Source organism: Sardina pilchardus, chromosome 7 (assembly GCF_963854185.1).
Source record: "Sardina pilchardus chromosome 7, fSarPil1.1, whole genome shotgun sequence".
NCBI lineage: Eukaryota > Metazoa > Chordata > Actinopteri > Clupeiformes > Clupeidae > Sardina > Sardina pilchardus.
The window spans coordinates 10,083,974-10,096,609 of record NC_085000.1 but is presented as its reverse complement, the minus strand read 5'-3'; the positions used below and the strand labels follow the sequence as shown (position 1 = coordinate 10,096,609).

General features: G+C 49.1%; 1 protein-coding gene across 4 annotated transcripts; it reads right to left on the bottom strand.

Moving 5' to 3' along the window:
* Positions 1–6,859: 6,859 nt before the first annotated feature.
* On the bottom strand, positions 6,860–12,286 carry spata2 (spermatogenesis associated 2). Of its 4 annotated transcripts, none has more exons than XM_062540700.1 (3): positions 12,223–12,286; positions 9,749–10,748; positions 6,860–9,281 (listed from the first exon to the last, which is right to left on the bottom strand). In XM_062540700.1, the coding sequence occupies exons 2-3, from the start codon at positions 10,139–10,141 to the stop codon at positions 7,731–7,733; spliced, it is 1,944 nt and encodes a 647-aa protein (XP_062396684.1). In that variant the 5' UTR covers positions 10,142–10,748; positions 12,223–12,286; the 3' UTR covers positions 6,860–7,730. The 4 variants fall into 4 exon arrangements, with proteins under 4 accessions (XP_062396684.1, XP_062396685.1, XP_062396686.1 ...); XM_062540701.1 differs by having other exon boundaries at positions 9,749–10,718; positions 12,223–12,255; XM_062540702.1 differs by lacking the exon at positions 12,223–12,286 and adding an exon at positions 12,175–12,202 and having other exon boundaries at positions 9,749–10,718.
* Positions 12,287–12,636: the final 350 nt, after the last annotated feature.

Sequence of the window (12,636 nt, the reverse complement as noted above, 5' to 3'; positions counted from 1 at the left end):
TGAGGTCTTATAGTGTGAGCTCCATAGTACGTATTACCACCGTGATCGGCCCAAACAATATGCTCGTGTTTGACTTATAGACTTCTCCTCCTGCGTTATATCCCATCATGCCTCACATCATGATGGAGAGGGTATACGTGCTGCTGGGAGTTAATGGTGACATGATCATCAGATGAGTGGAGTCCTGCCTGACTGACGAGCACAGTGTGTGAGAGTAAATGGAGCGCTGTCCTCTCCTGTTGTTACCCATCCTGGGGCTCCACAATGGAGCACCATTGCTCAGTCTAATTCACTGTCTACACAAACAAATGCATGAGCCACACAGGAGCCATGTTCCAATTTAATTTGCTGATGACATTAATAGTTGGAGCAACACCCACCAGCAGATGACTATTAAGGGGAAAGGGATTGAAGTGGATGGGGAGTGTAAGTACTTAGGATCACTTACTTAACAATAACACTTTAAGGGATATTCCACCATTTGGGGAATTAAGCTAATTTTCCACCTCCCCTCGAGGAAAACAATTGATATTTACCTTTTTCCTGTTCATCCAGCCGTTCTGGCGATGCAACTTTTAGCTCCAGCACAGATCACTGAATCGGTTTAGACCATTAGCATCTCACCTGCTAGCATCACGCTTAGTGACTAAGATTTTTGGTAATTTTCCCATTTAAAACTTGTCTATTCTCAAGTTAGAAAGTGCAATAAGACGAACTGAAAATGAAACTTGGTGATTTTCTAGGCTGATTAGACATGGAACTACACTCTCATTCTGGCGCAATAATCAAGGAAAGCTGCAAATGTACTATGGGCGCGGTGATATCATGCATTACTGCTTGTTGCCTATAGGGACTATTTTCAGGTGCTTCATGATATCACTGCATCCATGGTGCATGCAACTTTCCTACATTATTACGCCACTACGCCAGAATGAGAGTGTAGTAGCCTTGGGAGATTTTGAACAGCTCTTGAAGGACAAAAAACAACAGGAGGAGAGAGAAGAATGTGTGCTGCCCAAAGAAGACGCTCCCCACAACCAAAGGCTACAGCCAGCACACATAGGGTGCCTCTCAACATCTCTCCTCGATCCTCGAGGGGCGTACCCACTGATCTAACTAACACTGGATAGACTATCCCATTGTTGCCGTCCCATCATTCTTTATGCAGATCAGTGAGGATCGAGGCCCGAGGAGCGAGGGAGGAGGTATAAAAGCCCAAATGAGAGGCACCCACAGACACATCCACTGAAAGTAGAAGAATGCACACCTGCTCCCCCACCCCACTGAACCTCCCTCCAGTCCACTCTGTACGACCCAGTTCTGCTGCAGTGATGTAAGGGGCATTTGTTAAGAGAACGAAGAGCGAGGAAGAAGAGGAGGAGTAGGAAGATCTGGGACAGGGATTTGATTGGTTGGATAACACCCTGACCAGGCAGCTGCCTGATGTCAGTTTCCCTTCTCGTCTGTGTGGTGTGCTGTGGGGTGCGACATGACAGTTTCACACCTTATTAGTCGTCTCCTGCTGCGCAAGATGATGAAGATGGCGTTAGTGTAAATGATGATAGTAGTAGTAGTAGTGGTGGTAATGATGATAATGATGGTAGTAGTGGTTGTGGTAATCATGATGATGATGATGACAGCGGTGAGTGGTCCTTGCCTCCTGCAGAGAGAACGGAGGAGAGAAACAGCGTGTCCGTGGCAACGTGTGGATAAGGCGCTTTGGGGGAGACGTGCTCTCTGACGGCTCCTGTGGGGAGAGAAGATGATCCTCTGGGATGAGAGAGGGGCAAGCGCATTCATTAAACACACACACACACACACACACACACACACACACACACACACACACACATACATTCATACTGACACACACACACACATGTACAGTATATTCATGTTCACACACACTCACACTTCACCACTGTGAACAAGCACCCCTTCCATTTCACAGCTCCCTCTAGAGCCAGATTGAGAAAAGCACAGCCGCAGAGCCTCTGTGTTACAAAATCAGTTATGTGACGGACTACTTTTGTAATTGCTCGAGCGTTGTACAATCATCAGGGAGCGCATGAGTCATACATTATATACTGCCCAATGTCAGAACTGACGCAGATATAACCAACACTCCAGTGGTTACAAAACAATATGAATGAAATTTGACTTGAAGTGACAGCAAAAAAAATAAGATCAAATAAATAAATAAAAAATCAGCCCAAGGGTAACAACCAGAGAGACTCGGTGAGGTCCACATAGAGTTTGATGGAATGTCAATCCAGATTGCAGATCGTACATATGTGTATTTGTGTAGATGTGCACTGATATCTTGTCAGTCTAGATGGAATCGCACTCCATCACACACACACACACACACACACACACACAATAAAATAAAGTTAAGGGTGTTTCTGACTTTTCATTTCTTATTTTGAGAACAAGAAAATTCATCTCTGCACCAGGCATTGTTCCACAGAGTTGTTCTCATGTTTCTTAATTAGACATGGGTGTGTTTTGGTCATAACATCCATTAAACCAATGAGAGTGACATCTGCTATTCCCTTTAAAGGGATATTCCGCCATTTTTGGAAATACGCTCATTTTCCACCTCCCCTCGAGCAAAATAATCGATATTTACCTTGCTCCCGTTCATCCAGCCATTCTGTGAGTCTGGCGATACAACTTTTAGCTTCAGCCTAGCATAGATCATTGATTCGGATTAGACCATTAGCTTCTTGCCTGCTAGCTTCATGTTTAAAAGTGACTAAGATTTCTGGTAATTTTCCCATTTAAAACGTGTCTCCTCTCAAGTTAGAAAGTGCAATAAGACCAACTGAAAATTAAACCTGGCGTTTTTTTAGGCTGATTTGACATGGAACTACACTCTCATCTGGCGTAATAATCAAGGCAACTTGCAAACGTACCATAGGCGCAGTGATATCTTACGCAGCATCTGAAAATAGTCCCCATAGACAACAAGCAGTAGTAGTGCCAGTAGCTGCAAGTTGCCTTGATTATTACGCCAGATGAGAGTATAGTTCCATGTCAAATCAGCCTAGAAAAACGCCAGGTTTCATTTTCAGTTGGTCTTATTGCACTTTCTAACTTGAGAGGAGACACGTTTTAAATGGGAAAATTACCAGAAATCTTAGTCACTTTTAAACATGAAGCAGGCGAGAAGCTAATGGTCTAATCCGATTCAATGATCTATGCTAGGCTGAAGCTAAAAGTTGTATCGCCAGATTCACAGAATGGCTGGATGAACGGGAATAAGGTAAATATCGATTGTTTTGCTCGAGGGAAGGTGGAAAATGAGCGTATTTCCAAAAATGGCGGAATATCCCTTTAAGAACAAGGAGGGCTAAATTAAACATTGTGGTGGCATTCTAACAACGAGTGAGTGCATCGAGTGAGTGAGGAGATAAAGGCGTGGATGAAGGCGAATTTCCTGCAACTAAACAGCTCAAAAACGGAAGCCATTCTTGTTGGCACTCCACACCAGGTCCGGTCACCCACTATCACCAGCATCACCCTCCCCGGTCACAACATCCACCTCTCACCCTCAGTCACAAATCTGGGTGTCAAAATGGACCCTCAACTGATTTTTGAGGCCCACATCAAACATCTGTGCAAAAAATCCTTTTTTCACCTCAGAAACATCTGTTTTTATATGCTGGTTTTAGCTTAATTTTATGCTACTTTTAACTTACTCTATGGTGTTACTTTTATCCTTTTTTTGTGTGTGTGCGTGTCTGTGTGTATGCATTGTAGCACTTTGAGATAATTTATTTGATGTAAAGCGCAATATAAATAAAATGTATTATTATTATTATTATTATTATCTCTGCAGAATGAACCTGCATGCACTCTTTCAGACCACTTCAAGCCCAAACTAAATGGGACCATTTCATATAGCTGAATGCTGTAATTCAAAACACGATGCAGTCATAAATTCTACACAAAAATAGCCTTTCCACTCTATCTATCTCCAAAATCTAGGATCAGACACTAAATGAATCTGCTAATTCAGACCAACTCATGAGGTGCCTCTCATTCAGCGTTTATACGTCCTCCCTCGCTCCTCGATCCTCACTGATCTACATAAAGAATGATGGGGCGGCAACAATGGGATAGTCTATCCCTTCTTCTATCTTTCTTTATGTAGATCAGTGAGGATCGAGGCCCAAGGAGCGAGGGAGGACGTATAAACGCTGAATGAAAGGCACCCCTGGTATACACTCAGAGCTCTGGTACATGGACGTGTCTCCCCCTACTGGCTGAGATGCAATAGCAGAGTGCAGGTGAATCTACTCTTCTTTCTGTCTGTCAGTCACCTCTGTTCAAACCACATTAAAACATTGTCAGTAACCACTTAAGAATTCAGCAATCACCTCATAAATAATCCAGGCACCTGTGATGATCTTTAAGTGTTTGCTAAACAGATGTCAGATTTGCAGTATGGCCATGCATTTGATGCCATCCCAAAGTGAATGCATAATTCATGGGTGCATTAATATAAAAATATGTATACTTAAAATGCTGAATTATTAATGGCCAGGTTATAAATGGAAATGAGTGTTCCATGTTGTGCGCTCCCTACTCGGGCGTCTAGGAGCAAAAGATTCACAAGTTTCTAAACTTAGCATATCAGTAACTCACTCAATGAAAACAAATCCTTACCCACTGTATCTTTTTTTTAGAATTTTATTCTTGAAATTATTTTATAAAATCATCGCTTTATAACTCATTTATATTTATATATTTATATATATTTATATACTTTCACCAACAAACATTTTGGCTGGCTCTTTCCCTCGGTTCCCTTGTCCAGTGATCAAAGTGTGTAAAATTGGGAAGGAGACTTTGAACCCTTCATACACACACATACACATACACACACACATACATACACACACACACACACACAAACAGTGCTTGGTGCTTCTCCACTCGTAGCATTGTGGCTACAGAGGAGGTGGTGGTGGTGTTGTGGTGTAGTGTGGAGGAGATTGGAAATGAGTGGGCAGGGAGTTGAAGGGGTGCATTTAGAGTGCATGCTTGGCTCTGTACAGGAAATACTGCCGTGACCTTGTCACCTGAAAGATACAGACACAGCATCAGAGAGGAGGGGAAGCCTACAAACTTCCATGTGTGGGTGGGTAGAGGTGGATAGGTTGGAAGAGACCCAATTCAGATAGACGTGTACGACAACCTAGGGAAAGGGTGACCTCTGGTGTCAGAAAGAGGGAACTGCAGAATTGAAATTATTATGCATTTATGATTTGGCACGCTATCACACCAGACCCACAACTCAAGTTACTAACTGGAAGTCAACTCGTTGATAAGAATCCGATCTGTAAAAAGTTTGGCTGGTAAAAGGTCAAAACAGAAGGCGCAACACTGTCCTTTCAGTACAGTAGTTCAGTTCACGCTTAAACACTGTGATGGAGGGAAACCTTACAATCGCCCGTAGAAGACGTCGTCCATAGGAAAATGGAAGAGGACAGATGGTGGACCGCTGCCTATGGTAGCTTGTACTGTAGTCTCACCGACATCTGACCATCTCACCGTGCTTCCCTAGAGGGGTTGGCACCAGGGATGGAAAACATCTACTAGAAAGTTCCAGATAAATGGTCAAGTTCTCCATCCACTCAGCAGTAAATACTTTTCTTTCCTATGTTGCCAGGAATTGGCTGGTGCTAATTTCCCATCCCTGGTTGACACTGACCACTAACACAAGCTATGCCTATAAACATGCGCAGACCCCCCCCCCCCCCCATCATGATGATCGCGCAGTGCCTTTCCCCTGACACAGATAACAACAGGGACAACTCCGATCTGTTCCATCATGGCTATTGTCATTGTGACATTACTCCCTCTCTTTCTGACAGAGCTGGCTACTACGCTCCTTGTTTTCTACAAGCAAGTCTTCACACACAAGCCAGACTGGGGGGGGGGGGGGGACTAGTGTGGATTGTGCATGAACAAAAAGGCAAGTGTACTGTGCACTGTGTGTGCACTATATACTATAGCTACAACACTAGAGCTTCCCGGTTCTCCTCCGAGGTGGGTTTCTGTCCGTGGGTCAGGTTCTGCCACAACAGAAAGCCCTACTGCTTAGGTTTGTGTCCTTACTGCAAATAGTGTTACACGAGAGAATGTCAAGAAACAAAAATGAACACACCAACATTACAAACCAGAAATTGCACAGAAAAAAAGATACGCTATATAGATAATAATAAAAAAAGAAGTAATCACAGATCAAATGTGCACAGGGCGCTTGTGTCTTTGCAATAACAGCAATAAAATCATATTCTTTCATTTATGGAAAAAAAAGGTAACTTCCTTCACCCTTGAGATCTAAGGACTTCATAACATTATCTCTGAGAGGCTTTGAAGAGCACTGGCTCCCTCTTCCACCATGACTCCCTGCTGACGATAAGAACCTGCTGGACATGGGCGGGAGAAGTGCAACTTCACACTGAGGAGATGGATGAAGTGCGAGTAACATGTTTACCCGCACTCTCGCTCACACACACACACACACACACACACTCACACACACAAAATATCTAAGAACTAAAATATATAACAAAACAATGCAACCTAGAATTTCCCATCTGGCTTAAATACTCCATAGCAGCCTCTGAACATCTCACAGATGACTTTTGATTCTTCTTGTTTCTTTTTCTTTTTTTTTTACAAGGGTAAACTGACAGACAGGCGTTGCTCATTGGTGGACTACACAGTTAAGTGGCTAACTATCATCTTTGATACAAACTATCAATATCCTTGCCCTTGAGCCCTCCCCTCCCCCTCCTCCCACCCAACACAAACCCACCCCCACCCACCCCACACTGCCACCACCCACGACCCTGAACCAACAGTCGCACATTAGGTCTGTACAATAATGATTCAAAATATATACTATTGGATTCCAGTGTAATGTTCTTCTTTCATTTTCTCCCCCTCATTTGATTAAGTCTGAAAAGGTTCTTCCACACATTGTGGATATCCAGATGGGGCGGGGGAGGGGGGAAGAGAGTCTTCTGCAAACACCTATGTGGGCAAAATGCAAACGGCTGGGTTGAGCGCTCCACTCGAGGCTAAAGTCAGTCATGTCTGTTGCTGTTGTAGTTGTTGCGTTTGTGTGTTTGTTTACTTGTTTTTTCCTATTGAGTTGCTTGTCTTATGTAGGCCAAGATTCAGGTACGGGACAAATGACAAGATCACATGACCAAAACGAGAGCAGATGGAGAGAGTAAAGGGCCTGGTGGGGGAAAAAAATAAAAAAGAAAGAAAGAAAGAAAGAAAGAGAGAAAAATGCCTTCAAGCCTGAATTTCTACAAGGCAGTGTGATGGCCCCGATGAGATATGGGCTATGAGGGCATTCCAGGGCTGATATGAGGAGGCAGCTCCAGCAAAAACAACATCAAGAAAGAGAAGAGAGGAAAAGAGAAGAGAAGAGAAGAGGGGAGAAGAGAGAGAGGAGAAGTGAAGAGAAGAAGAGAAGAGAGAGAGAGAAATGGATAGAAGCCCGCGCAGCAGCGTAATCAGGGATCCGTCTGGTCCTGGTCAGCAAGGACAGCGACTGTTTTGGAGTGAGATTCTACAGGAGGGTGAGCAGTCCAGAAGTTCAGGATTCCAGGCCCTGCATATTTGTGTGTGTGTGTGTGTGTGTGTGTGTGTGTGTGGGAGTGTAAGACTGTGTGCGTGTTTGAGCTAGAGCGAGATGTCTACCGGTAGACGAGGTGGGAGATGGTGCTGGACTTGAAGTTGAGCTGGTGGTTGGGCAGGAAGCTGTGGTGCGGCGTCTTGCGCGTGCACACGTCGCCGGCGTACAGGCCCATGCACGAGTCGCACGACACCTTGGAGCAGTTGACGCAGGTGTGCGCCGCGCCGGGCTTGTTGCAGAAGCCGCAGCGCGACGAGCCGGCCGCGCTCAGACGCTCGCTCACGCCGCCGAGGCCGCCGGGGGCAGAGGTCGTCACCATGGCCACGGGCTTGCTGGGGTACAGCTTGGCGCTCAGCAGGGGCTTGTCCAGCAGCTGCGAGTGCGAGTGGGAGAGCGGGTGCGGGTGGGGGTGCGGGTGGAGGTGCGCGTGGCTGATGACGTGGGCGTGGGGGTGCGTGTGCGGGTGCGTGTGCATGTGGGCGTTGGAGTAGACGGACAGCTTCTCCTTGGCGGGCAGGTAGCCGTCCAGCTGGCGCAGGGGCGCCGGGGCCGTGACGGTGGCCGCCTTGGGGTAGTCCTGGTAGCCGCAGCAGGGCGTGGGCTCGCACGCCACGCACGAGGAGCACAGCACCGTGTCGCAGCGCTGGCACGAGCTCAGCACCGAGCAGCCCAGCCCGCAGCCCTGGCACTTGGCGCCGCCGTGGGCCTTCAGCAGCCAGCCGTCCCGGGGCTCCCGGCTGGGCGGCCGCGACGACGACGAGGCCGAGGCGGACGAGGACGAGGGCGTCTGGCGCCCGCCGATGCCGAGCCCCATCCCGACGCCGCGCTCCGTGTACAGGTCCACCTCGTCCAGCGAGGACAGGTGGTAGGAGGAGTAGGGGTCGCCCGACGAGGGCGGCGGCGGCGACTGGATGGGGAAGAAGTCGGCGGCGGAGGCGGCCACCACGGCGGCGGCGATGGAGGACGAGGACGAGGACGGCTGACTGTAGGAGGGCGCCGAGGCCAGCGAGAAGAGCGGCGCGTTGGGCCGCAGGATCTCGTCGCGCGCCTCCTCCTCGTCGGCGTCCACGAACAGCGGCTCCTTGCGCAGGCTGAGCGACGTGCGCAGCACCGGCTTGATGGCCGGGTGCCAGTGGCCGGCGCTGTCCGTCACGTCCACCGACTTGGACGGGCGGCCGGACCTCCGCAGCTGGTGCTGGTGGTGGTGCTGGTGGTGGTGGTGGTGGTGCGGGGTGGCGGCGCGCTCCATGTCGGCCGGGCGCAGCGACAGCCGGGCCATGTCGATGGCCGTGAGCGAGTCGCGGCGTCTCAGCGCCTCGGCGCAGCCGGCCGCGTCTTCCCGGCTGGCGCGCCGCAGCTCCAGGGCCTCCAGCTCCGTGGCCGCCCCCCGGGCCAGCGCCACCACCTCCCCCAGGAGCCGGCACTCGGCCTGGGCCAGCAGCAGCTCGAAGGCCAGCTGCCGCAGGTGGAGGGCGCCGCCCGGCGGGGTCTCGCGCGCCTGGTAGTGCGTGTCCTGCTCGCTGCGCGTGTAGCCCATGGAGCGCAGCAGCGAGCGCAGGTCCGACTCGCACACGGCCGACTGCAGCTGGTACACGTACGGCCCCGTGAAGGTCTGCCGCCGGACGGGCAAGGTCGCGTCGCGCCACATCATGTCACAACACACACCCAGACAGACACGCAACACACACAGAGACAGAAAAACACACGCACACACACATTAGCAAGGACAGACAGGTCTCAGCTTAACACTTGTCAAGCTAACATTTGAATAAAGACCTTTACAATGTCAAAAATGTCTCAATACATGACATAAACATTACATTTCCCCTTGGGGATCAATAAAGTATCTATCTATCTATCTATCTATCTATAAACTCAAAGATAGCACTATGTTAAATCACACTAATTTCCATCTCATCTAATATTCTCAACAGTATTGATTAAATGCAATTATTGAAGTTAACACACTTTGTTTTACAGCTAACTCAAGTGTTTCATCTCTTCAACAGAAAGGAAGACTCTAAAGAAAGATGAAAAGCCTCCACATGACAGGTGTTGCTGAGCGCTTGGTGGCCTCACCTTGATGCAGCGGAACTCCTTCTTCCAGGGGAAGAGCAGCAGGTTGGTGCAGACGGTCTCCAGCGTGGAGAAGGCCGCCTCCAGGGCCCGGAGGCTGGAGCCCTGCGCCGAGCGCAGCGCGTTCTCCGTCACCTCGTAGAACCGCAGCAGGCGGAACCGCTGCGCCGGCTCCGGCTGGTACGCCCCCAGCAGGGCCGTCGCCGTGGAGACCAGCGCCTCCTCGCTGCTGCTGTGTGTTGTCGTCGACGTTGCTGTCGGACGGTCGCCTTTGCCGCTACTCCCATTGGTGGTGCCGCTGCCGCCGCCGTTCCCTCCTCCTTGGCCCTCCTCCAGCCGCCTCTCCAGCGACGCCACATACCTCCTAAACAGGTCCTCGCGCAGCTTGGCATCCATGGGTGGCGGTGGGCTGCGTAGCCGGTGCCGCTCCCTCTCTCATCCCCCTTCTCCCTGGGAAGCTCCGCTCAGGCACCCCCGTCCATGTTGGGGACCCCCTGCACTGGAAGACGAAAGTGGGAGGGTGGGAGGGAGGGAGGGAGGGAGGGGAGGGGTGGATGTACTAGTGATGGTGAGGGGGCAGAGGAGGGTAAGGTGGAGTCTTTCTTTCAACAACGCAGTAGCATCCTCGTCAACTCACACACACGCGACGGACTGTAGGAGGCCAACCCTCTGGCCCTGGCAGTCTCCATGAGGGTGGGAGGGGGTGGGGGGGGATGTGCAGCGGTTTGAGGTGGCACTCGTTTGTTCGTTTCGTTTTTCTATTTCTGGAAGCCGAGTGCGTGCCCGCAGTCCGTTCCTTTGCCAACGGGCATGCCAGGGCACCGTTTCAAACGTTTCAAAGTTCCACAGAGCAGGGCTGAGTTAGGCTCGAGCAGGAGGGGAAACCAGGGTTGGTCGTCCACTTCTCCTTGGGGCTTCAGGGTGGAGGGCAAACACTCAAGTTCAAGGTCAACGGGGACACGTCGGGGGGTAGCTGCACAGACGGAGGACAACAACTCTGGAGCTGTGACAACAACACAAGAAAAATAAACGAATCTGAACGACACTGAATCATTAACACACACACACACACACACAAACTACATTTCTATCAGCAAGAAGCACTGGAACTTCGTTCTACGATGGCAATGCCAGCGACTGGACTCCTGCAAAGACTTGCCAATTTCACATGGAGAGCATGCAGACGATTGCAATGACTCACAACCACACACAGTCCAAACGTCCACACTCCAAATGATCTGCGCCACCTTAATGATCATGCTCTTTCCTTCATCTGCATGCGTGTGTGTGCGCGTGTGTTACTTGAGTTCAGATAGTGAAGGATGGAGAAACACACCCACATCATCACTAGCAGTGTACGTGCCTTGTGTGGGATGTGTGCATGCATGCATCCCTCTCCTCCCACCTCACTGTATTCCATCGAGCCATTAAGTAACCGTTCACTACAGCTGCACCTGCTCTCTGCCGCCGTCCTGAAGTGATGGCACAATGGCACACCGCATTATAGTGTGTGCCCTCCACCATCATGGCCTCCCGCTTTAATTCATCATCCTACATATCTAGCCCAACGCTGCTCAACGTCCATGATAAGCAGCGATGTGAGCCGTGTGCTGCGAACTGCGTCTACGGCTGCCACACCAACTCTGTGACTGCCGAACATCCTGCTACGCTGACTCCCCGTCGTTTGACATTTGCGTGTGCGTCAGTGTCGTAGAGAGTATAAAACAGCTATGTTGAATCTCGTTAGCCAGCGAGCTATCTCGGTCTGAATGCAACCGGTTTTTCTGCACACACGCCCTTCTCTCTCTCTGCACCGCCGTTCACGGGTGATGCTTTCATCCTCGTAGACACGCAAAGGGGGATGTTGCTAACAAACTGACGTTCGACAGCCAAATCACTGCAGCCAAAATGGATGCAGTGGAACCGTGAGAGAAAGACGGCTAAATAATCAATCGATATAAAATGGACTTGCTCATGTGGTGTTAGTGTCGCAGGTATATATTACACTGTAAACACACGAACGACAAAGCTAACTGGCTAACTAGATATGTGGTATGGAGAAATGTATGACGACCCGGGTGTGCACACTTGTACTGGGGAGGTTCCAGTGTGTCATTTGATGTGGATCTAGTGTTTAATATGGCATCACGTCCGACTGACAGACTAAACCGTCAAAAGCTGTTCAATGCCACAGCACAAGTGACGATAACGCTAACTAGCTAGTTAGCTGTCGTTAGCCATGTTACATCCTCGAGTCCCAGGCACGGCCCCCAAGCACAGAGACGCCCAATTCAGGCTAGCAAGCTAGCCTATCACTTTAAATCGACGAAGAGGCAACGCGCTGGTGATAAAACCATTAAGATGACCTAAAGAAAAACACAGTGATACCCACGCTAGTACACACTGCTAATATTTCAATAATTTCTCACCAAATTATGTTGACAGTAATTAGACGCCAGTCACATTTAACACCTTACCTTCGTGTTCTGCTGGAAATCCCCATCGCTGAAATGCGCATGCGTGCCTCTCGGACAGTTCATCAGTACCAACTGGCACGTGCACTTAGGGCAATCCGACTGCAGATGTTCAGATTGCTCTCTGCGGTCAGAGTTTTATTATCACATACAAAAAGAGCAACTTGGGTGAATGTAACACAGCAGTTGCAGTCATTCTCAGTTCAAAGTATGAACTGCAGATGGTCCTAAAATAATCTACACAAACTGGTAGACTGCTGCCTCTAATAAACAAAAATATTGCTTCTTAAATTCACCCAAGAAAATAACAATTCTTGAAGTGTAGAAAATAAAATATTGAAATTGTTTTTAAAAATCAGTTCAGTCATTGCATCTCGTGCATTGAGTTTAATGAAGAATAAACCGAGAATGTGTGGG

Bases quoted from the DNA above. Each gene is read 5' to 3' on its own strand.
- spata2 (XM_062540700.1), bottom strand. From the start codon at position 10,141: ATGGATGCCAAGCTGCGCGAGGACCTGTTTAGGAGGTATGTGGCGTCG. The intron at 9,282-9,748 runs GTGAGGCCACCA...GTCCGGCGGCAG, and splicing joins AGGAGTTCCGCTGCATCAAG to ACCTTCACGGGGCCGTACGT.